General features: G+C 40.8%; 1 protein-coding gene across 5 annotated transcripts in view; it reads right to left on the bottom strand.

Moving 5' to 3' along the window:
* DTNA (dystrobrevin alpha) overlaps positions 1-26,792 on the bottom strand; it is a 315,284-nt gene that overhangs the window by 34,934 nt on the left and 253,558 nt on the right. For 3 of the 5 annotated variants that reach the window (XM_084620949.1, XM_084620950.1, XM_084620953.1), the window contains 5 exons: positions 20,172-20,249; positions 19,403-19,495; positions 8,001-8,088; positions 5,053-5,153; positions 1,687-1,800 (listed from right to left, as the gene is read on the bottom strand). In XM_084620949.1, the coding sequence (XP_084477075.1) occupies positions 1,687-1,800; positions 5,053-5,153; positions 8,001-8,088; positions 19,403-19,495; positions 20,172-20,249 (474 nt within the window). The remainder of the gene's footprint in view (positions 1-1,686; positions 1,801-5,052; positions 5,154-8,000; positions 8,089-19,402; positions 19,496-20,171; positions 20,250-26,792) is intronic. The other 2 variants (XM_084620952.1, XM_084620951.1) reach the window with 1 other exon arrangement.

Below are 26,792 nucleotides of genomic sequence, written 5' to 3' on the forward strand. Positions count from 1 at the left end.
ACCATAATTGCTCCAAGTTCTGAAGTCAATGGGCTACATTCTTAGCTGGAGTAAATTACTATGGCTCCACTGAGTACCTTGCTGTTCTGCTGATTTATACTAGCTAAAGGTCTCACCCAATATCTTGTTCAATGTACAGGAATTTGGGATTTTGCCAAAATTGCACAAACAGTTAAAGGAAAACTTTTTTACTCTTAACTGATGAGCATTAATCTGAATGCATGCAAAGCAGTACTGACGCATAGATTTAAAGTTATCTGATTACTCTGACACTATATATTAAAACAGGAAAGATCTCAGTTGACAGAACCCAGTAGTGGTGCCTTAAGGTGCCTTAAGGCCATCCATTTTTAATCTGTGCTGCAAAATTCAATAGAATTAATCTGCTAGCTCTACATCAATCACTGGATTTAAACAAAAATAAAAATGAACTTGATTTGTCAACTGAATAGTAAATTAACATTCAGTAATATTTACTAATAATGTAAACATGTTTACAATAGATTTTAGGCATGATGCACAGAAGGAGCTACATGAATAGTATATTCTGTGATGTGTATTTTGATGACATTCAATTCTTATTTCTGAAGCTTGTGCTGAATGTCACTTGCCCAGCTGCAGAAGGTAATTCTATATGCTACTACACTAGGTATCTAGAGTAATTACATAGGCAAATCAGTCATAAGAAGAAAGCATTTCTGTTTCCAACTAGTTTATCTTAAGATCATATGGCAAATGTAATTATTAGCAAAACAAAGATTTATTTTCAGGTAAAAGAGGCTAAACATTTAAAACCATACAGCATCTGTAAACAAAGATTTTTCTGCACAGTTTCATCCTAAGATTTCCTTCAGCTATCAGGTGGCTGACTAATGGTACCAGCAACAGGTTATTGCATGAAGGAAAGTTGCAAGGAAGTCCTCTCTTACCTTGTGTGCTCTAAAATCTCCTCGATTGAAAAGTTAATATGAAAGTTTTAACTCGAGAGGAAGCATTTACACACACTCTAGTCTCTGTATACAGGAACTAGTTTTAAATTATTCTGATCTGATGCTCAGTCTGGCTCTCACACTATGCTCTTCAGGATTAGTACATTCACTTTGGAGGGTGTTTATACTGAAGCTGGCCACTGTGACAATCTGGTCAACTGTCCTTCTAGCTGAAAGAGCCAAGACTTTCTCGGTTGTTGAAGCAAAAATGACCAATGGAACCTTGCAAAAGGGCCATTTCATTCCTAGCTCTCACACTATAGGATGGTCCATGGCTCTAAGGGAGCCTCGGATCTGGCCCAAAAGGTGTTGGCAGTTTTTTGGTAGAAGTATTTGTTCTGAAATAGCATCATTTCCCCACCACATGATTATGATAAGGTGTTATTTATACATATTGGGGCAAGACATGGTTCCTGTTCCAAAGAGCTTACAACCTAAGTACCTGATCTGGCATCACTTACACACATGCTTAATTTTATGCACATGAGTAGTAAACGGGACTACTCACATGTGAAATTTTAAGCATATACTTCATTGTGTTCACACCCAAGGCCAAAATTGAATCTAAATTAAACAGAAACAAAATTACACTGTTCATTTTTTTTAAATGAACAATAATGGGATAGGACTATTTTATGTATTTACCCTTATCTAGATAAATCTGTTTCCAGGAATTCTTCATGGCATATTCACTTACCTCAGGAGTCGGAGCTCTGCAAGGAGAGTGGGGTTCTGTTGTGCCTTCTCTGGTGTGGGCTGAGATGCCTGCTCATGTTCAAGCCGCAGCCTCTGGATCTCCTGTAAGATTTCTCTTGGGGGAGGATAGTAAGTAAAAGACTAAAGGTCAGTGCATTTCCATAGAACCAGCCTAGAACCTCACTATTAGAAGATGACGATGAACTATCTATAGCTCTGAACCAATAAGGATACCATGACTAGGCTCCAAACATCAGAATATCTCAGCTTTAGTGACATAGTCATCACTGGAACAGGTTTGCTGATGTTTGCTATAGTCCTAGAAAGAGAGCATTTCTGCAAGACCCTCATAAAACAGACCATAAAACTAGAGCCTGAATTTCAGATGCTCTGTGGAAAGCAGGGACATAGATCCTGTTTGGCTCAACTAACGAATTCCTCACCATCCTTCTCTCATGTGAATATTCTATGCCCCACATGAAATCAACAGAAACTAGAATAATATCTATCCTGTCTTCTACATCAATCAGGCACACACCATTTGCACTTTTCAAAATGCTTTTAATTTAGCTATGGATCTGAGAGACAGCAGCTCTTCAGGGGAAAGTACATTTAATAGGATTTACTGTAGCTGAATCGATGCATAGGAGTGCTAACAGAGCTGCAGAGCTTTGCTGAAGAGGGGTGAAGCTTATTGATGTTAGCGACAGACTCTTTCTTCATTACACTTTCGTGGGCATCAGACACTCAGAAAGCAGACTTGAGCTATGAAAGACAAATTAATTCTAGAGCTGGTGGAATTGTACTACAGCGAAAGAAGGTCTTTCGCAGAAGTCTGTGATAGAAAGGCATCTGTTTTTGGCCAGTCCTTATCTACCCAACAGTAAAAGCAGAGAACACAGAACAAAGCTCTGTATGACAACGTAAGTTACGGTTCAGTGACTCTGGGTCTGACAAGGGCCAGATCCTCAGCTGGTGTAAATCAATGCAGCTCCACTAAAATCAATGAAACTAGGCTGACTTACTCCAATTGGGCATCTGACCCCTAGTTCCAAACATAAGAATGGCCATACTGGGTCAGACCAAAGGTCAGTCTAACCCAGTATCCTGTCTTCCAACAGTGGCCAGTGCCAGGTGCCCCAGAGGGAACAACCAGAACAGGTAATCATCAAGTAATCCATCCCGTCGCTCATTCCCAGCTTCTGGCAAACAGAGGCTATGGACACCATTCCTGCCCATCCTGGCTAATAGCCATTGATGGTCCTATCCTCCATGAATTTATCTAGTTCTTTTTTGAACCCTGTTATAGTCTTGGCCTTCACAACATCCACAACTTCCCATTGTCTGTCTCCCAATTTCAGCTACCTCTGTATCAAAAGCCTAATTTTCTGCTCGTCTTTTTACAATCACTGCTTCTTCTATTTATTACACAGACTGTGTTCTGGAGATTTTTATTTTCTTCTCTATAAATAGAAAAACAAAGATTTTTTGGTTTTGGAATCAGAATGGGATTTTTATTTTAACCCTCTGCAAAGGTAACTGCAAACAGTAAAAATATTCACAACTACCCCACAGCATGTAACCATGTATTTTTAAAAACACAGGCTGATTCTGTAATGCCTTAAGAGTGGCTCACCACAATTTTGCCATACGGATATTGGTACTGGCTATTTAGGCAACCAGTCTCCCATCCTGATAAATAGATACATCTAGATCTAGAGAGAGCAAGTACGCAGAAACAAGTGAGAAGAAATCCAAGTCCATGGGGCCGGATGCGTTGCATCCGAGAGTGCTAAAGGAATTGGAGGATGTAATTGCAGAGCTGTTGGCCATTATCTTTGAAAACTCATGGCGATCGGGGGAAGTCCCGGAAGACTGGAAAAAGGCTAATGTAGTGCCCATCTTTAAAAAAGGGAAGAAGGAGGATCCTGGGAACTACAGGCCAGTCAGCCTCACCTCAGTCCCTGGAAAAATCATGGAGCATGTCCTCAAGGAATCAATTCTGAAGCACTTAGACAAGAGGAAAGTGATCAGGAACAGTCAGCATGGATTCACCAAGGGAAAGTCATGCCTGACTAATCTAATTGCCTTCTATGATGAGATAACTGGTTCTGTGGATGAAGGGAAAGCAGTGGACATGTTATTCCTTGACTTTAGCAAAGCTTTTAACACGGTCTCCCACAGTATTCTTGTCAGCAAGTTAAAGAAGTATGGGCTGGATGAATGGACTATATGGTGGATAGAAAGTTGGCTAGATTATCGGGCTCAACGGGTAGTGATCAATGGCTCCATGTCTAGTTGGCAGCCGATATCTAGCGGAGTGCCTCAAGGGTCGGTCCTGGGGCCGGTTTTGTTCAATATCTTCATTAATGATCTGGAGGATGGGGTGGATTGTCCCTCAGCAAGTTTGCGGATGACACTAAACTGGGAGGAGTGGTAGATACGCTGGAGGGTAGAGATAGGATACAGAGGGACCTAGACAAATTGGAGGACTGGGCCAAAAGAAATCTGATGAGGTTCAACAAGGACAAGTGCAGAGTCCTGCACTTAGGACGGAAGAATCCAATGCACCGCTACAGACTAGGGACTGAATGGCTAGGCAGCAGTTCTGCAGAGAAGGACCTAGGGGTGACAGTGGATGAGAAGCTGGATATGAGTTAACAGTGTGCCCTTGTTGCCAAGAAGGCCAATGGCATTTTGGGGTGTATAAGTAGGAGCACTGCCAGCAGATAGAGGGACGTGATCGTTCCCCTCTATTCGACATTGGTGAGGCCTCATCTGGAGTACTGTGTCCAGTTTTGGGCCCCACACTACAAGAAGGATGTGGAGAAATTGGAGAGAGTCCAGCGAAGGGCAACAAAAATGATTAGGGGTCTGGAACACATGACTTATGAGGAGAGGCTGAGGGAACTGGGATTGTTTAGTCTACAGAAGAGAAGAATGAGGGGGGATTTGATAGCTGCTTTTAACTACCTGAAAGGGGGTTCCAAAGAGGATGGATCTAGACTATTCTCAGTGGTAGCAGATGACAGGACAAAGAGTAATGGTCTCAAGTTGCAGTGGGGGAGATTTAGGTTGGATATTAGGAAAAACTTTTTCACTAGGAGGGTGGTGAAGCACTGGAAGGCATTACCTAGGGAGGTGGTGGAATCCCCTTCCTTAGAAGTTTTTAAGGTCAGGCTTGACAAAGCCCTGGCTGGGATAATTTAGTTGGGGATTAGTCCTGCTCTGGGCAGGGGTTTGGACTAGATGACCTCCAGAGGTCCCTTCCAACTCTGATATTCTATGATTCTATGAAATGTTAAAAACAAACAGACGTACATTGTGCGGTACTCAACAAAGGCAGGCGTTTTCTGGATACTCTTACCGGTTCTTGTTTTCAAGTTCTGCAATCAGCTGTCTTTGTTGCTTATTTGCATCAATGGTGAAAGAGATATCCGAGGCACCTCTCTGCTGCCCCTGCTGCTGCTGCAAAAGAGTTTGGCTGTTATTAAATATGTCCATGCACTCATCTGCACCTAAAGTGTGATCAATGGTTGTTCAATGAAATCTGCTTGCCAATAGCATCATGTTAGACTTGTCAGCCCAGATCCTCAAAGATATTATTTAGACACCTAGGAGCCTAAATGCCATTGAGGACCTGGGCCCTCTACATTAAAATAAAAAAAATAAATTAATAAATTAAACTAAACAAGAATCCATATTACAGTATGTTCCACCAACGGTGCAACAGCACAATTTAGTAATACCAGTGAAAGCACTAAGCTAGATAATGCTTGAATGTTTACCACCATGTCATTCCAACTTGTTCCAAGGAGCTTTCCAGGAAAAACTGATAAAAATGCCTGACCCCATCTGCAGCAGTGGCTTCACACTGATGAAGGTGTACGGTTACTGGCAGTTGCTATAATACGACTCCTAATTATTATGCTGTAGACAAGGCTCTTGAGACTTGCAACATGAGAAAAAAGGAATTTCTACTCAAACAAAAACCAAGACAAAAATTCATCCCACTTCACCTCCCAAATAAAGGAAAAGACATTTGCTTTCCACTTGTCCCAAGAACCTTTAATTCTTTGAAAGAACAGCAGATTTCTCCATGTTAAATCCTCATTCATCATCCACTTTTCATTCAGGCTGCAGTTCAGTGCATGGTCCATGTGACTGAATCTCTGATACACCCTCTACTGACACTTTCAGAAGAGCTGTTCCATAGCGTTTAATGTACAACAGAACCATTTTCCCATCAGGGGATTTCAAACCAGTCTCACTACCACTTTGTTGGAGTACTCCCTTTGTCATGTTTGCCAGCAATAATCAAAAGTCACTGTGTTTATTTTATACATTTTATACATGATGCAGTGCAGGGATTAATAGAGCCATTGGAAGCATCCTAATCAAGAAAGACATCCAAGTAATTGTTTTGTCTTCCATGGTGTACAGATAAAGATTTAAAAATGGATCATGAGGTAGTGCCCTCAGCTACTGCAAATGGGACTGTCTCTCACTTTAAGAATGATCTGAAGTGTAACTTTGACACATGGGGCCTAATCTTGAGCATCTCCTCTACAGTACTTGGCAGACTTAGCCCTCAAAAAGGAAATATATTCCTCTTCTTGCTAGACTCTGTTCCACATAACACCTAGGGGAAATACATTTCTGGTTTTAGTTAGCTACTTAATTTTAAAACTTTAGTTTTTGTTACCTGTATATTTTCCCACTAATATTCTATCCATCAAGGAAAACTGCAGCACATCCAAAGAGGAGACCAAACAAATAAACTGATATACTGTACCATTGAAATAACTGGGCCCTTTAGCCCTGCATGTCCAGCCTTAGCAATGTGCTTGGCTGCCTGAAAAGCACAATGTTTTTAATAGTTTTTTTTAATCTTCCAGTTGGCTGCTAAAGTGAGCTTCAGAATTTGTGGTTGCCACATTTGTTCTGAGAGCTCCTGTTCACAGAAGGCCTTTCTTTGCTTTCTCCTTTGTAGTGTATATTTAAAAGACATAAAAAAATGTGGTATATTGGTGGGGAGCGGAAAGTTTAGCGTATCCATCCAAACCACATCTTTTTCGTGTTTGTGTAGATACTCTGGCTCCATGGGGATTCATAGCACTAAGATGTCATGATGATAGGTGCTGTATAGAAAACTCAGACAGATACAGATGATATTTCAGTCTTCAGGAAGGGTTTTCCATCCACACACATAATTCGCAGGGCATTTTGATTAGCTAAAGAATTACCATCCTTCAGCTATACGATGAATCAGCTACAGATAAGAGGTTGCCTTAAATCTGAGTGGCGCTGCATTCTGAATCTGACAGTGACTGATTGTCAGGCAACAGACAGTGAGATGATCAGATTGTGTGCATTCCTTCCTGCTGCCCCCGCTCCTTCAATGTTATGAAGTCTTATATGATAGATGGCTAAAAACCATGGGCCAAATTCATCTCCACAGCAGCTCAACTGCCTTCACCTGATTTGAATGTGGCCCACAGTTTTAACATGAACAACCTTGCCTTATTTGGCTCTTTCAGCTGACCCCACAGTATATATTTCAAGAGTGAAAATATGCTTCCTGCTATTCTGTACAGAGCTACTTTTCACTTCACTTTCATTTATGCTTCTTTGTTCTATCAAATGCGCTGAGATGGGGAAAAAAATAACTGGGTTGACCTTATTTATGCCACTTAAGATTTTATACACTTCAATTAGGTTCCTGCTTCAATGTCTTTTAATTCTGAATATAGTAAGTTTTTAGCCTGTCATCCCTTTCTATCCTGTGATTCACAGAGTAGCATAATCATTTCTCTGAAATGAAAATGAGAGCCAAGGCTAATGTAATGGGTCATTATAGTCATCCATTAATTAAAATACTGAGCACTTAAGGCTCTGGTGTTTGAGCTAAGGAATGAAATAGATTTACCACCTCAGTTTTTACCTTTAAAGTAAATCGCTAACTTATAACCAAAGTCAATCTAGGCAATATTTTCCGATCCAGTTTGAGTTCAGGGGTCCCAAGTTGTCTTCCTGTTTTTGGATTTGGAGACGGTAGAATAACGGTGGGTGAGGGCAGCAGTCAGTTTCCTTAGTTTGAATTGTTTAAACATCACTAGGTTAATATATACACTCTACATTGTTAAGGTAGCTGCAAGAAAGCATTCTTGTTCTTTATTACATAACAATATCCTCAATAAAATAATCTGTGAACCATCAAGGTTGTCAGATGTAAATTTTCTGATTGCGACAAGCCCTTGCTCTTCAGAAACAACAAAAGGAAACTTTTACCTTCCCCCAATTAAAACCACTTACTGATGCAGTAGTTTCTGCTGCTAGTCTCGCTGCATACCTGGCGATCAGTCTGTGCTCTTCATCTAGACGGCCTGCACTGTCAAGCATGCTGCTCAGAGTTGGGGTGGGGGAAAAGGAGAGAGGCATCAGTGTTTAGAAAGCACAGTACAGTCACTTTATCAGAGTCCATAATTTCTCATTCCAGAATTTACAAGAAAAATACTCAGAACTACATGAAAACATGGGTTTAGCTTCTAACAAATGCTGAATAAATGAAATGAAGGCTGCCCTTAAGTAATAACCTACCCTGCTTTGTACACAGGTACCGACAGGAGAAGGCTCAATTCACCCTGGGTTACGCTGGCTGCTGCATGTATAACCCAGGCTTCTCCTGGCGGAAAGTCTGGGTGAAGTGAGTGTGGTGGCATAAATGGCTCATTGACTCCATTGAGGGGGAGGGCAGATATGCAGCTGGTCAGTATATAAGCTTCCTCCCTAAGGTGGAACCTCCAAAATTTCTCTAAATTCCAAAGGGGTGAATCCCTCCTAGGGTCCAGTAGCCCCTGTTGATGCAGGAGGGTGAAATCTGCAGAGACCAGTCAAGTCCAGGATCACTGATCAGTGTGTGCTTTTTATATATTAACTTTGTTGAATCATCTATAAACATAACCGGTTTCAGCCTCCTCTCTCAGTTTCTGATACTTAGAAGTAAATTTTCAGATCGTCATGTGGGGATAAGCCATTGCCCCACCACTTCTATTGATTTTAAAATTAATACAATCCTGCTTCCTCTTACAGCTATATTAGGCACCACATTTTCTAAAAGTTTACTTTGGTCCCTCATTCAGAATCTTAACAAAGATTTGTTATTAGGAAAAATATTTAAAAAATTTACTGCTTATATGCTAGAATCACTTTAAAATATCTCAACAGTTTATATTTTTTATTCTAGGAATATCAAAAGCAAATCAGATCATTCACCTTATAGGCTAGTCACTGGACAAATGCTGTTTTCAATGGAGGCCATGTTTTAGTCAAATGATTGCAAAATTAAAAAACTGAAAACCTGTTGAATTTTCTAAATAGTCACAACTTAAAAAAGAGTCAAGCAGACCAAAACCAGATAAAAGGAAGAAAGATGAAAATAATGACGTGATCCTAAATAATACCTTCAGAAACCAAGTTTCAGCTCAGAGTATGGCTTTTAATTATAGATAAGAGAAAAGAAATAGTAACTCATAATAAAAGTTGTTATATAAGTGTGTTCTGCTTTGAGATGCATTAGAAATTGGAGAGATCCCACAGTAACTCAAGGAACCACAAGGTGCATCTTTTCATTGGGGGGTGGGGGGGTCTAATGCTTGAAGGATTCCACTGGGAGCTAGAAGCTATGCTTGAAGGATGGGTAGTGGCTTGGATTCATTGGTTGGCAGCCTGGAGCCATAAGTCATATTGAATTGTTCTGACTTGCTGAGATAATAGGAAGAGAGAAAAGGAAACTTTGTCTTTGTCTTATCCTCAGAATACCAGTGAGACTAACAGAGTGAAGGTTAGAAATTCAACAAAGTGATGAAGAGTTAACCAGAGATGCGTGCTGGGTGAACTAAGCCTTGGTGGCTGACTATTCATTCCACTTCTTTTCTACTCCTAGTACTATCAGAACTAATTGTCATTTTAGTTTAGTAAAAATTCTGTTTAATATATTTCACTGTATATACAAGAGAGTTATTTCTACTCTCACTTACACCACCAATTGCGATGTACTCTTGGTTTACAGTCATGTGAAGGAAGAACCAAGCTCAAAGTGATTTTCCCTTTTTATTGATTGTACAATTGAATAAATTCCCAGTTTATAATCAGCTATGTTTCTTCTACATACGTAATCTACAGTACCACTATATTACCCAAGTGAAAAACAATGACCCCCACCCCAGGGGAATAACTCTCAGCCCCACGAAATTACACAAACCATGTAATAAAGATTAATTTAGTGACTACATAGTTCATTTTCAGTGTTTTGCAATAAGACATCATATTATAACAACTGTAACAAAAGTGGGTATTCCAGCTTCAATTGTCATTTGTGTAGCAATTTACAACCATATTATAAACCCTGAAAAAATCACAGATTATGATGTAGATTGACAGAGTAGCATAAATCTGCAGTGTAGTTAAAAGGATTAATTGAAATAATTTTACAAATGCATAAAGTCACTTCAACTTTCTGGTTCTTATAGTTATCTCACTGTATATTAAATGCCTTGGGGCATGCACTTACACATAGATGCATACAGTATGGTACATATTGTAGCAGTGTGTGAATTGTGGGCTAGTAATGCCTCAAAATGTTGTGGAATCAGAAGAAATATAATGGCCAAGATACATTTTATTCTGAAATGTGTCTGTGTTCATGATCATTCACCATCGTGTATGAACAATGTGTTTAATTTGGACAGTCCAAGATTTTAAATTGCAGAGTTATGATGTGCCACAATTCATACGCTTATATTTTTCCCCACAACTTCATGAATAAAGGTAGAGTGCAATATTAAAGCATATTCACAAATTATGTGGACATGTGTAGAATTTGGGATATTCACAAGGGTGAATGAGGTATCCCTTTGAAAAATCTCATGATTTCAACATTTCTGACGTAAAGTGTTTATATGAACAATTGATGAGCTTCAAATATTTGTCTGGCTAGTATACTGATTCTGAAACCTAATGGATGGACTTGTACCCTCAGTTTTGCTAAAGTAGGGAGCTGGGGTTGGGAAAATTAGACTATCAGGCATTTTACCTGAACTCTCAAATTGTAGCATTTCTCCCCTTTTCAAAGAGAACTTTTGTATGAATATTACTGGCAAATGCTGATTTTGTTTTCACATTTTTCTTTACTCGTCTTAGGAGGGTGACTTGACAAAAGGCTGTTTATTGTGTTATCCTATTCTTTACTTCCGTGACTTGTTCCAAGAACAAAATTATATGGAGAATCAACTTAAAACTGTACTGTCAAAGAGCTCACAGAACAACCAGAGTTGGTGCTTTGAAGTCCATGCTGTTGATAACAGTTAACTTCCCACCTCATCTTCCTACTCCCTAAGTTTTTGTTGGCTTCTCATTTCTGTGACAAGGCTGCTACAGTCAAGGAAATGTCCTCATCCTCAAAGGAACCTGAACAGCCAGGGTCAGCATTAGGGGGTAGCAAGCAGGGCAATTGCCGGGATTGGCCTTTGTCTTCAGGCCCACGTGGCAGGGCTCAGGCTTCAGCTTCAGAACATTGCAGAAATCCAATGTGTGAGCAGGTAAGGGAGGCAGGTTGGGGGCCCAACTCCTTAGTTTCTGCCCTGGGCCCCAGCAAGTCTAACGCTGGCGGTGTGCATAACACTTTCAAAAGATGAGCCTGGGAACTTAAATTTGTAACTTTCCTAAACACTAAAAATCATGGAATGAATAGAGACACTGGATTTATGGCTTATTACAACTATCTGTAACCCACTACCAACTTCCTGCCCACTCCCCTGCAGCTGCTTTTCTTTCCTCACTCCCTTTCCTCCCTATGACTAGAGGGGTGTCAACAGACCACTTCACCTTGAATGGTCCCTTGAAATGTGTGTTAACTAAACAATTTGCTCCATCCTGTATTTAGCTGTGACACTTGGAGTTATTTTCCCGGGCCTGAAGAAGAGCTCTGTGTAAGATCAAAAGCTTGTCTCTCTCATCAACAGAAGTTGGTCCAAGAAAAGATATTACCTCACCCACCTGGTCTCTCTAATAACTTGGGATCGACTTGGCTTCAACAACACTACATGTAACATTCACAGAAACTATTTCCTATAGTTACAGGTACATTGCCAGGAACCACTACTGCAAAGACAGAATTGTTCTGCCTCAACAAGCCCATATTAGTGTTTACAAATCCATTAAAACAAGCTGTTGTTTCTCTTTTCCTTGGCTGCTGCAGGTGGAGCAGGCTCTTTGTGACACCACATTAGCTAGGGGTTCCACAAGACTAAGGCTCCTAGCTTCTATTGCAGGTCTTTCTTGGGGAGACACTGAATCCAACTAACTGTTAATAATCTAAAAGAGTCTAGTATCACAGGAGTAGCCATGTTAGTCTGCATCCTCAAAAACAACAAGGAGTCCGGTGGCACTTTAAAGACTAATAGATTTATTTGGGCATAAGCTTTCGTGGGTAAAAAAAACCCACTTCTTCAGATGCAGCCTGAAGAAGTGGGTTTTTTTTACCCACGAAAGCTTATGCCCAAATAAATCTGTTAGTCTTTAACGTGCCACTGGATTCCTCGTTGTTTTTGTGGATAAAGGAATCTACTTTGTTCTAGTTTTATCAAAAGAAGAGAGCATGACCATGGTGTATTAAGGTTGATCCCTCACCTCCACTATCATCTCCTATTCCTTTCACTTGAGTTGGACACTGTTCTCTGGCATCAGGTAATAGCTCAAATTAATGATATTTCTCATAAGGTTTCTTTTCTACTGAAGCAGTGTCTCTTAAGACAGTTAGATGAGCTCACTCTGGTTTAATCTCTTCAGCCTAAATATGGGAAACTGAAGTATTTGCTGCACCATGAACATTGTGGGACTTCCTGTTGTAAGTCTGATCAGAATTGTGCAATAGCTTAAACTGAAATGAGCATCAGCTTGCCCCACAAGCCCAACAAAGTCATTAGCCAGTAGGTAATATTGGGCTTCTCATTATGTGCTTGACGTTGTCATTATTGGTTACAAATGCCTCCAGAACACCAAACACCCACAGTCTTGCCATAGGGGTATCAAATAAGGGCTTCATGATATATTCCTATTCTACAGAACTTAAGCCTTCATTTAAAAAACATAAAGGGTAATTTTCTAGCCATCACATCTGTAGGGATATTCTTCCAAATGTGAATAAACTGAATATCTAATTCTGGACACCAAAAGCATATTCTAAGAGGTATACTTAGACACTGTAAACTGGGAGCGGTCTGATTTTTTTTTTTTTTTAAGGTTTGTAATAGTTTTTAAATTTTAAAATCACCAAGATTTTATTATCTGAACGCTGGTGAGAGTTCTGTGCACATTTAGTATCTTATAAAGTAACGTGGAATATATTTAACCCTCTTAAGTCTTTAATAGCATAGAAATGTGAATCAATATAGTTCTATAGAGTACATCCAGGTATCTTTAGGAACCACGAGAAACCATTTTACTATCAATTGAAGATCCCCTCCTATTTACACATTAAATTTTTGCCTAAATTACTAAAATGTGATGTGTCTAACTTAAATGAACAAAACCCAGAAATTTCAGAATTAAAGGGGCATTTAGAAATAGCTTATTGATATCGGAACAAAGATTTTATGAAATCTAAAATGAATCAAACATTTTCAAGAAATAAATGATAATGTTTTACATATTTTTAAACTGTATTGCATTTTAAAATTGCAGGGACCAGAACATATTGACAAGGGATGCTTTGGACAAATTAGTTTTTTATAAATAGATTATTTCTTTGTTTATATAGTCTTCTGAAGTACTGAGGATCAGACATCACCACATTGAACAAGCGTGTGAGAAACAGAAAGTGCAACTGATGAGCCTGGGGGCTGTACTTCCAGTGTCCAAATGATAGAAAATGAAATGTAAGAAGTAAACATATGAAGTGAAAAGTAATTTTAAAAATCAAATTTATTTCCAATGCACATAAGAAGTATTTTGAAAAAATATTGGAGCTGATCCTGAGCTGATCTAGATCAGTGTGTTCCACTGACCCTGCAAGAACATTGATTTACACCCATTGGGGATCTGGGCCTTTAAGGTTTTGGGGTTTGTTTATGGTGTCCCTTTAAGGCTACCAATGCATTCTTATTTTACTTTCTTGTGACTATTATGTCACGGGGGATGGGGGTCAGATATTTGTTATGAAATGTGCTGCAATACCTAGGCTCAATGACTTGAGTTCCAGGTGACGTTCCAGCCCATATCATTAATTTTGTTGCTGGTATGGGTTTGTGTTAGACTGCCAGTAGTATCTGAATAGATGCAAGAGCCGCAACACTATTTGAAATTATGTGGCATATGGCAGGTGAGCTACCATAACATGATTAATAGTAATCATATCAGTCTTGAAAGCAGACGTCACTTAGCACTTCATGATAATAAACTTCAGTTAGTTATCAGGGAGTATAGTGCTCATCTGAGGATACGCTAGTGTCTATAGCGGTGAAACCATACAGAAACACCAGGAAGCTTCTGAATGTTTGCTTTTCTTATCTTTCCCAAGGTGTAACTATTCTTTTCCTCTCTATTCTTCACTTGGTAGCAGAGAAAAATGTAATAGACTACTGGCGGGCATTCTTCGCTGCATGGCTAAGACTACTGTCTCTTGAAGCTAATTTTCCATGTCAAAGTCAAGTTGGCAGCTCATGTAACTGATTGAAGCTTTTTTTAATCAAGGATGCTAGTACTGTGACCTTTAAATGTCAGTAATTGGATGTTTTGTACTATAGTCTGCTTCCATTATTTGCACAAATCAAGGACTTTGTCATTCATTCCCCAGCTACCCTTCAGAAACATGAAAGGGATGTGCTATAGCACAATTTATATCTTGTTTTTGCTGCACACGTGGAGACAACCTTAACTGTATTTATGTGAACTTGCCACTATAATAGGAAGAAATTTTACTGATATCAGGTAGAATTAGGAGAATAAAAGACAAAAGCCAGCAGGGAACATTGACAGAGTACTCTGGCTGGTGTTCTGCTCTGAAATAAAAATGCACCATGAATGTGACACATTCAAGTTTCACTAGCCTAGGAAGAGAGAGTCACTCTGAACACACTTCCGTCCAATTATTTGGCAGCTGCTAAGCAAACATTATAAAAAAGTCTTGTTTGTTGAAATATGGAGACAAATGAAATTCCACAGGATAGTAGCATTTGAAAGGCTTGTTATCCGATTTTCTCACTCCAAAACAAATTCAGTCTGCTGTTTATTACAGCAGCAATGGAGCACAGTAAATTCAGACTGGCCCCATAGTCCAGGAGCAGACTCTGGACTACACTAAAGGTTTGGGCAGATTCCTTCCTCCAATATCCATCGATAGCTCCCATTGGCTTCAGTAGCAGTGACATACAAGTCTGAGAGCAGAATTAGACACTAGCATTTTAGAGAGCCGCTGCACTCACTCTCCAAAGGGAAGCCGCTCACTGTCTTTATAAAAAGGGTTCTGACACAACGTTTCCTAGTGCATTAGCTGAAGTGACATGCTACAGAAGGTAGGAAAGTGACATGCTACAGCAGTAGGAAAGTCTGGAAGTAAAAACAAAATTGATAATGGTGGGCATAATTTCCTAAGAAACTCTATACAGCTTAGCGGGGGTAGCCGTCTTTATCCACAAAAACAACAAGGAGTCCGGTGGCACCTTAAAGACTAACATATTTATTTGGGCATAAGCTTTCGTAGGCTAGAACCCACTTCATCGGATGCATGGAGTGAAGATTACAGATGCAGGCAATATTATACTGACACATGAAGAGAAGGGAGCTACCTCACAAGTGGAGAACCAGTCTTGACAGGGCCAATTTGATCAGGGTGGATGTAGTCCACTCCCAATAATAGATGGGAGGAGGTGTCAATTCCAGGAGAGGCAAAGCTGCTTTTGTAATGAGCCAGCTACTCCCAGTCCCTATTCAGGCCCAAATTAATGGTGTTAAATTTCCAAATGAATGTTAGTTCTGCTGTTTCTCTTTGAAGTCTCTTTCTGAAGGTTTTTTGTTCAAGTATAGCTACTTTTAAATCTGTTATAGAATGTCCAGGAAGACTGAAGTGTTCTCCTACTGGTTTTTGTATGTTACCATTCTACATGGACACACCCCCAGAGACCCAACCAGGGGTATTTTATCTGCTACCCAAGATCCATAAACCTGGAAACCCTGGACGCCCCATCATCTCAGTCATTGGCACTCTTACAGCAGGATTATCTGGCTATTTGGACTCTCTCCTCAGACCCTACGCTACCAGCACTCCTAGCTATCTTCGAGACACCACCAACTTCCTGAGGAAACTACAATGCATTGGTGATCTTCCTGAAAACACCATCCTGGCTACCATGGATGTAGAAGCTCTTTACACCAATATTCCACATGAGGATGGACTACAAGCTGTGAGAAACAGTATCCCTGATGAGGCCCTGGCACACCTGGTGGCTGAGCTTTGTGACTTTGTCCTCACCCGCAACCATAGTAGGAGGCTTTGTGGCCCAGCTGAGAAAGACCTGGACTGTTATTTGGGGTTTGAGAGAGACTTGGTTTATCACACTGTTCATGGCATAAAGTCTGTAGGTATGCTCCTGCTGCAGTCAAGTTGAGGGCTGGCCTTATAAAGTCTATGAGTAATGTGGGAGCCAGAGCAGACTCTTCCATGGTTAGGCAGATCCCCATGGATGCCAGGAGGCAAAGCCAGGACAAAACTGCTCTCTGGACAGAATCTACCTGTTGAAAGCAATTTTTACTCCTGAGGGAATTCTTTGCCAAAAAAAAATACAACCCAAATGTTGTGCACAATATTTTAAAATTCTGCAAATTTTATTTGTCAATAAATAAAATGTGGAGGCTTCAGCATGGCAATAGGGAGCACAGACCACTGCTTGCCCAGAGGTGGGAGATCAGCCTGCACCTCCCCCAAGGGACATGGACTCGGTGATGGGGCTGCACCTACCCTGACACAGAGCAAGGGCCAGGCCTGCCTCAGAAAGGCCTCAGGGCCCTGCCCCTCTATGCCAGGTGCACCGGGGAGTAGAAGTGGGGGGTGGGTAGGCTGGCTTAAAAAGCCCGCAGGATCCAAGAGTGTGTCGGGGGATCTAGGTGTGGGCTGAGAGGGTTCTGTGTGGAGCAATCTGGGTGCGGGTGGCTCAGCGTGGGGGGTGAGGGGATCTGGAGGCACAGGAACTCTTTGGGGGGTTCCAGGTGCAGGGGCAATGGGGCTCAGCAGGGGGGCCTGTGTGCTGGGGGAGGGGTCCGGGTGCAACTGGTTGGGGGTCTGGGTGCAGGGGGCTCACTAGCAGGGGTGGTCTGGGTAAAGGGTGATGGCATTCAGTGGGGGGGGAGGGGGTCTGACTGCAGGAGGTGAGGCTCAGCAGGGTGAGGGTTCAGGTGTAGGGGCTCAGTGGGGGGGGGTTCTGTGTGTAGGGGATGGTGTCTTGGTATGCAGGGTCCAGATGCAAAGGGATTGGGTGGACGGGGGAGCACCTCCCCATACAGTGACCTCTGCCCGTGTGGCTGAGGAGCAACGGGGGTGGGGAGTGTGTGTGTGCGCACGCGGAGCTTCCTGCAGCCAGGGGAGATTTCTAGGTGGGGGTCTGATCTGGCTACGGCCACTCATTTCAGAGGAAGAGCAAGTCCTGTCTGCTCCAGCCCAGCCAGGACTAGCAGATGAGCCTGGCACAGAGTAGGAGCCACTGGCCTCCTGCACCTCTCCCTGCAGTGATTTACCTCTCTGCCAGCTTCTCCAGGTGCCCAAAATGACACGCCCACATTGCTGGGGAGGAGCAGGTGACTGCTCGAGTCTTCCCTTTGCTTCCCCTTCAGAAAGTCATTTTCCTGTGGGGAAGCAAAGAAATCTGAAGGGGACATGAATTCTGCACACATGCAGTGATACAGAATTCCCCCCGGAGTAAAGTATGTGAAGACAGTGTAGCCATTTTATCTCAGTGGTAGCAGCACAAACGAGAAGACCTTCATGAAGACCCTGGATGCTGCTGCCAGCCCAAACATGGTACCCTGAACTGATAGCATTCCTGGCCCAGCAGAAATCTGAGGAACCTTTTGTGGGGTGAGTGAATGTCCACATGAAAATTTTCAGAGTAGCAGCCGTGTTAGTCTGTATTCGCAAAAAGAAAAGGAGTACTTGTGGCACCTTAGAGACTAACATTTGAGCATGAAAGTAAGCTTTTTTGATGACAAGAGCTGTGAAACATGTCTTTTTCTAAGGAGAGAATTACTGATGCCAGTGTAACCATGCAGAATTTTAATTTGTGATTAAAAATATTTAGCTGACATAGGTTGAGAATGGGCCTTCATCTTCCCCTTTTTTGGGGAGGAACTATGAAATACTTGGAGTAGAGCCCTTTCCCTCTATGCTCTTCGGTCCGAGGTGGGAAGGAGCAACAAATATTGCACTTGGTAGAGACATGCATCTCCTCAAGTCAGTAGAGTCACTTTTTAAATCCTGGGATTCTGGGCATACTCCTGCTTCTAAAAGTGGGGACAGAGAAAATACTAAGCTACATTAACTAGTAGAATACTATAGAAACCATGATGAAACCACTAACCAACTGTGTACAATTATATTTACAGAGACAGAGGCATTACAAGGGTAACTCCAGACACAGAGGATTAGGATTAAGGCCATAAAACAGTAAGAAGGAATTGGAGGGAGAGAGATGGTCTGCACGTCCTCTTATACTGTTGGTATTGAGCACGAGGAGATTCAGGGGGCAGGCGTGGACAGAATTGCAAGAATTTCCAGTCTCAGGCATACGGTGCACATGCGCACATACATATGGAATACAAATAGGGACCAGCACTCAAAGAAGAATCTATAAGTATTTGCATATTAAACTCCTCCCCATCTTCCTGGTGTGGAGTTGCAGGGAGGAAGGTTTCCTTGCCACCGCACAGCAGGCCAGCTTTTCCTCACCCTAGGCTGGCCTGTGGTGAGGCTACCATCCCATGGCAGCAGATATTTTTGAGTGGACATAGCATTAAAAGTTTAGTAGGCAGAAGAAAAGAACTATATGCAGCTTACCTGCTTCAAAACTGGCCCTACTTTGCTCTGAGTTAGAGATAATGGCAAAAATATATAGACACAGGCTTATACATGGCAGAAGACAGCCAGATTTAAGAAGAATGGCTGACTTATGTACAAAGAGACAACTGAAACAATGCTGCTCTTCTGATGAGCTAATAAGCCATTTCCTATTTTTGACTGTACCACCACCGTTTCTCACTTACACAATAAACTGGAACTGCACATTATGTGCCACCACAAAAATAAATTCCTTGAAAGGAGAAAGCTTCTAAATCACTGGTGTGGATAGGTTTATGTACCATCAACAAGTACAGTACTGACTCCTAAATTGTGTCACAAGCCAGTTTGCATGGTAATTTTTAGCCAAGCAAATATTTACAGTATTTTGCTCTTTAACATTCCTAGAAAGAATGCTAGCAATTCCATGACCCGCCAGCACTGGGAGGAGTCATGTCTTGAAAGCACAAACATCTACTCTTTGGATTAATGTTTTAAAATATCTGCTTCTGCTAGAGAGGTTAGAAAATACTAAGAGCATTGGGTTGTGATTTAATTTAAGCAGATCAATGCCCCTTTGCTAAAGAACCCCCAAAGGTGCCAAACCTGCACTAACCGTGAGGGGTTGCTCTGGAGCATGTTGACATACAACCCGATGAGTACATGTTCATCGGCCAGCCTGTCTGCAACATCGAGGCTGTACTGTAACCTGAAACAGGGTTGGGGAAAGAAAGGGTGTGATCCGGACAGACAGAGAGAAATAAACAGAAAAAGCAGGAGCAAGTAAGACTGTGAAATGGGAATTTAAGAATGAGCAATAAATGTTCTTAGAAAAAAACTGAAGTGTTGAAATTCTTATTTACTCTAGTTGTTTAAAATGGTACAATTGAACTTGATTAGGCAACCGATCCTGCAAGATGGAGAGAACCTGCTAGAACATGCAGAACACCTTCAACTCCTGTTGAAGTCAATGGGAGCTGAAGGAGCTTCAGCACCAGGCAGGATCATGCCATGTGTAGTCCTATAAAGAAAGTTACTTTAAAAATAGTACAGATTATGAAGTTTGCCAATTTTAATATATTATAGGTTTTATATATAATACACATTATATAGATAATAAAAATAATTTATGTAGTATATATACACACACACACACACGTACGTATGATTAACAGATTGAAATCAAGAGTTAAGTATGTTTGGAAGTGTCAGATCAAGATAATAGGTATAGAAATATATGCATTTAAACAAAGCCTACTTAGTTCAGTGGGTTAGTTAGGTTATAGAGATATTGTAATTTTCTTGAGGAAAAAAGTGAGGGAAAGACAGAAGATTTTTTTCTGTAGTTGTGTTAGTGCAAGCTACCAGTATACTCTCTAACTTACCCTTTGCCTTTCAAGAAAGCTGGAGCAGCCCTAGCCAGCAATTTGTTCTGCTCTACTTCATTATTCTTGTAAGGAGAGCTAGTTAATAAGACAGGAAAACTATGAAGAGGGTAAACAATGACGATTGCAGTTCATTAAAGGAGAGTTCAGGGAAATTCATTCAAGAGCCTTGAGCTGAACCAAAAGCCAGAAGCTTGTCGAGGTTCTTCCCCTTCTAAACTATAATACCTACAGCAACGGAAGAACCTAACAAAACAAGCTTCAATAAAAAAATGGCTGTTTGGAGGCTACTGTAGTTTCAGGTGACGTTTGAGCTACATACTTGATGCTGAATCTTAGCATACCAAGCCTTTACATCAAGTGGGGAAAACTCCTCTACAATGGACAGGGTATTTCTGGAATGATTCCTGTTGAATTATGTTTTCTCTTTTTTTGCTATTATATGTGGAGCATATGGTGGAGACATACATCTCCCCAAGTCAGCAAAGGTAGCACTGGTGGTTGTCACTGACCAAGAAGGAGGGAAGACAGGAGTCAGTTTTTAAATCCTGAGATTCTGGGCATCGTCCCCAGAAGTATTATATGTGGATCTCAATGTGGATGTAGCCAAGGAAGTGTCTACATCTAATTGAATCTGTCCTTCTGTGGAGTAGCTCCAATTTAATTTTTAAGAGGTACTATGTTCTTTTTATGCCATCAAATATATTTGCTATTTTTCATTATAATCCATTTTTCAGTCATGTTTTCTTTTTAGGTTTAAATATTTAAAGGGTCACAGTAATTTCCTGATGCTGAAATACTTGAGTGCCCGGGGAAGAAAAGAAGATACTGGATAAAAATGGAGAGATTTAAATCTTAATTCATCTCTCATGCTGTTGCATTTTTTGTGAAAATTATTTCTTTTCTCTCTCCATTTGAATTAGTCACCAATCTTCTTTGGGGTCTGGCTACTGACATTCAGGCATCTTCTGACCAAAGATTGTCTGTCTGTGTCTGTCTGTGAGTAGTGCGCTGCAGGGATTTCTCCAAGAACAATAGTAATGCTACTCAAAGGGTCAGCTGCTTGTGGTACATATGAGTAGACAAGGTTCTGATGATCTGGAGAGTAAAAATATCCACTGTATAACAAATTAATCATTCCCTGAGGCTGGTCTTATCCCACTCTGCCACCACTCTATCAGCTCCCATACGGAAGTTTAAGTCATCATTCATCAATCAGGTTTTCAAAGGATTATAATTAAGGAGTGTTTCCAAGGACCCTAACTTCATTGCTTTATGACAGTCTGAGTGGGATCTAGATCAAGTCATTTGTGCACAGGAGAAAAATTGTTTGCTATTTATTTATCTGTTTACGCAATCCCCACTGGAATATTTATAAAGAACATAGGATACTGGGCTAGATGGACTAGTCTGACCAAGTATGGCCGTTCTTTTCTTCTGAGAGTTGCCAGTGCCAGATGCTTCAAAGGGAAGGAACAGAACAGGGCAATCATCAAATGATCCATCCCCTGCATCTGGCAGTTAGGCTCGGAGACATCCAGAGCATATGGTTGCATCCCTGATCATCTTGGCTAAGAGCCATGGACGGACCTATCCTCCATGAACTTATTTAATTATTTTTTGTACCCTGTTATAGTTTTGGCCTTCACACATCCCCTGGCAATGAGTTCCACAGGCTGACTGTGTGTTGTGTGAAGTACTTCCTTTTGTTTGTTTTAAATGTGCTTCCTGTTAGTTTCATTGGGTGACCGCTTGTTCTTGAGTAACGTAAAGGAGTAAATAACACTTCCTTATTCACTTTCTCCACATCATATACGATTTGATAAACCTCTATCATATCCCTCCTTAATAGTCTCTTTTCCAAGCTGAATACTCCAAGTCTTTTCAATCTCTCCTCATATGGAAGCTGTTCCATACCCTTAATTGTTTTTTTTGCTCTTTTCTGTACTTTTTCCAATTCTAATAAATCTTTTTTGAAAGGGGCAACCAGAACTGCATACAGTATTCAAGGTGTGGGTGTACCATGCATTTATATAGTGGCAATATATTTAGTTCCTTATCATCTATCCCTTTCCTAATGGTTCCGAATATTCTGTGAGCTTTTTTTGATTGCTGCTGCATACTGAGTTGATGTTTTCGGAGAACTATCCACAATGACTCAAAAAATCTTTTGATTGAGTGGTAACAGCTAATTTAGACCCCATCATTTTATACGTGCATTACTTTGCATTTATATACATTGAATTTCATCTGCCATTTTGTTGCACAGTCGACTAGTTTAGTGAGATCCCTTTGTAACTCTTCGCTGTTTGCTTTGGTCTTAACTATCTTGAGTAATTTTGTATCATCTGCAAACTTTGCCACCTCACCGTTTACCTCTTTTACAGATCATTTATGAATATTTTGTACAGATCCAATATTTATCTCTCTCCATCCTGAAAACTGACCATGTATGCTACCCATTTCTTCCTGTCTTAACCAGTTACTGATCCATAAGAGGACCTTCCTTCTTATCCCATGACTCCTTAAGAGCCTTTGGTTAGGGACCTTGTCAAAGGCTTTCTGAAAGTCCAAATATACTGTATTCACTGGATCACCCTTGCCCACATGTTTGTTGACCCCCCTCAAAGATTTCTAATAGATAGGAGAGGCACGGTTTCCCTTTACAAAAGCGGTGTTGACTCTTCCCCAATAAATTGTGTTAATCTACATGTCTAATAATTCTGTTCTTTACTATAGTTTCAACCAAAATTCCAGATAAACGCTGGAAGGCTACAATTTTCACTGCATTTCATTTCTAGTTATGGAAGAAAAAATGCATTAAAAAGAAGGACAGAAATGGTACCATGCCACTCAATAACTCAAAAGATGAAGCATTCATCTATTATGGAAAACTAAACTCTGTGCTTTCACCAACTTTTCCGCCACCCTCTTTGCCAGTCATCTTGATAAAAATACATATTTGCACTAGCTCTGCCCTTCATCCTAACTCTTAAAACTAGATATCTAAGAAAATTAATGATGAAATTCTGGTTCCACTGAAGTCAACAGCAAAACTTTCATTGACTTAACTGGAGACAGAACCGCACCCTAAATGTTTTACCATTCACTGGGTCAGATGCAAGAAAAGCAGCAGCAAAGCAATGACAATGAACAATACTGTTCCAAAATGACTATATAATGGGCAGGTGCCGGCACTAAAACAGAGCAATGAACATTATCTGACAAAGGAAAGAACAAGAAAAAATTCCCCTTCTGAGGTTCTGAAAAATGGCAGCTAATTGTAATTATTTTTATTAAAAACATCTCGTAGAACATCTGAAGTGAATCTTTTAGGGTCAAACTTTCAGCTCCAGCTTCCAGTTTGAGTGCCCACTATTGGGTGGGCAACCGATTCTGCCTACAAAAGCGAACTTACACCCACTTTGTAGAACATCTGAAATGGCAGTAACTGATATTGCTAGAGAAGTTCCTGACCCTCTCTTTTTACCCTTCTGGAGGGAATAACCCTGGGAAAAATTTTAGTGACCTACTGCCCTGGGGGATTTCTAGCCATGACACGGTGACATGACTTGATTTCTCCATGCACTGGCTCCATCTAGATGACAAAAAGATACTTTTAAAAATCAGGTAGCTAACATGGTTTGAAACACCAGTTAAACACCCCTCAGTGGTGAGATTCTGTGCTTCATCACTAAGAGGGGTAGCACAAAACTTGCAGCCCAGGGTGGCTTGAAACCATCTTTGTGCTCTCCCAATATGGGGCTGGAGAAGGCTCCAGTGTAACTTACGCTTCCCTGGAGCAAGTTTGTCTAAGTTACAGCAGCCGGTCTCTCACTGCCTATGGACCACAGCACTGACCAAAATCTCTACAATGCTACATACTGCAGCCCCACCCTTGATGCCCTCCCTGTCCCATGGCTTGCCAGAGGGTCCACAGAAGACTCTCTTATTTAGATCATCCATATAGAAGTATAATGTTTTAAAAAGCACCACAGAGCCCCCAAAAAGTATCTTTTAGGGCTGAACTTTCAGCTTCTAATTCTGAGTGCCCACTATTGGGTGCACAACTGATTTTGCCTATAAAAGTGAGCTTACACCCATTTTTCACAGGGAAATTGGGCAGCTGGATGCCCAGCTACATAATTCATGAGCCAGACGTGGGATTCACAAACACAAAACAGGTGTCTCCTATTTTTGCATGTGCAAAATGGGAAAGTAGACTTAGAGGCCAACTTGAGGCTGTGGGGGATACTTTCATAAGTGCCGAAGTGCTAACTTACCCCAGCTGATTATGGTTTTCAAGGGACCTTATATCAGTTCAGACAGGCAAAGTGCAGGTGAACTCCACTTTACCTCCAATACATCCCCTTCTGACTACACCAGGATCGGGAGAGGCAACTGTCAGAAGAACAAGTTATGTCATTTTATACTAGCTGAGAGCTCCTCTATGCCAGCAGAATTCTCAGCAGGCCAGTTAGGGCCAGATTCTGCCACACTGTGCCCCTCCTTACTCAGTGCAAAGTGGACAGAAGATAGGGAGAGAACCTGGCCCTTTGTTTATAGCCAGTTAGGTGCCTGGTCCTGCAAACACAAAGACACACTGAAAATGTACATATTTGCAAGAGTGAGGTTACTCATGTGTTTAAGGATTTGCACAAGAAGGCCTGTGTCTGTCAGTTTCCCACATATGTGAGGCTTTTACACAACAATGGGAAGAGAAAAACATTTGTAAAAAGAAGAAAATGTAACTGCAAAATCACAAACAGCTGTGGAACTCAAGGGTAAAAGAAAATCAAACTTATAAATCTTTTTAAATTCACTAGATTTCAAATTGGTTGTGTCCCCACCCTCCTTATTACACAAATCACATGTTTTATCAGACAATACAGTACACTACATTATCTTTCTACCTCTTTCCATTCATCTTGGAAGTGCTGTGTTCTGTTCTGCATATGCTAGACAAATATAGGACCCAGATATCCTCTCATCTCTCTCAACAGATGTATAGATGAGAGGATATCTAGGATGTGCATTTATCTAGCATAGGTATCTTAGTACACAGTATGTATATACAACCACACATCCACTTCAACTCTCCGAATTTGCTCATATAGATTTAGTAGAAAAAAGGCAGCACAGGGTGCATCAGTGTGAAGAAGCATGAGCAACAACGGAAGTTGTGAAATTATTAAGTACTGTATTTCCAGTAAATATATACACATGCTTGAGAACTCCAGGATACCATACATTATAAAGTATAGCTAAGAACACTGAATACAAAAACAGAGTTTGCTAAGAGAGGAAAATGAGTTACTAAAAAATGATTTTCCACCAAAAGGAGGGGTAAAAACCTAATTTTGAGCAGAAGTAACTTCCTAAATGATCTCACATTTACACAGATGGCACCATTTTTAGGTTGTATTTAGCTATATACACAATCAGAATTTACAAACCTTTCCATCAGCAGGCTGATCATTGGCCAATTTGACCAGAGAATTGGCAAGAGGATTTCCACCCTGTGTTGAACAGAACATCTAAAGACTATATATAGTTCAAGTGACCAGACCTCCAAAAGGAGGTAACTCAGACATCACCGGTAGCCAATATACCTTAGCCTAACCTTTGTGTGTGCTTGCACATGTCTGTACTTGACCTCATTTGCCCCAATTACTTCTGCCTAGAGGGACTATCCAACACCTTTTATATCCTGTTTGGAGTTAACAAGAGGCACCTGCCACAATGACTCAACAGTAATTACCCTGTGACTTCATCCAGGATTTGGGCAACTGATACCACCATGACAAGTTTTAATCTGACACACAATTGCAGCCAATTTAAAGTTAATCATAATGTGTTGACTAGCTCCCATTCACTCCAGTCCTAGTTTTTTAAAGAAGGAACAACTTACCGGGGGGGGGGGGGAATGTAGTTAATCATTCTGGTACTTGCCCCTTCCCCAAGCCCTGTACACTGATAATTCCAGGGAAACAGATATATACAGAGAAAGAAAGAGCAAGAGAGCTATTGCACCCCTCACCATGGTTTCTGAACACCTTGGATCAGCACCAATAGACCGCAGATAGAGTGCAGAGCTACCCAGAGGAAAAAAATAAATAGATTTTAATTAAGTTGAAACAGTGTTTAAAGTTATCCACCCTGAATTGGCCAACAGGCTCTGTAATGCCCAATTTACTTATTTTTACACTAGGCCAGATATTCAGTTCATTGAATTTATATGGGTATTTCCCACTGTACATTAACATTTCCCTGATTACTGCACTACAAGTGAAGCCACTAAATTATTTTGCAGCCCTCCAGGTAGCCCCAGATCACAACAAAAGAATGTTAGCCAAGCAAGGAAAATATAGGACTTGTGGTTTTAATTATTTGTGAGTTGGCAGCACAACTAATGACTATGTTTATATCAGATGGTCACAATGTGTGCTTGGTTATTTGTTCCCTATTTTTAAAATATGGTATTTGAATGTGGCTCCTGCACTGCACAAAGAAGAGTAAAAAAATTATCTGAGCACAGTATTTTTGATACATTTTATAGCTACAAATGGCACCATTGGTGGTACCTTATGACAGATTTCACAGCTGGCATAAGGCCTACTC

Source organism: Lepidochelys olivacea, assembly GCF_965140295.1.
Source record: "Lepidochelys olivacea isolate rLepOli2 genome assembly, chromosome: 2".
Taxonomy (NCBI): domain Eukaryota; kingdom Metazoa; phylum Chordata; order Testudines; family Cheloniidae; genus Lepidochelys; species Lepidochelys olivacea.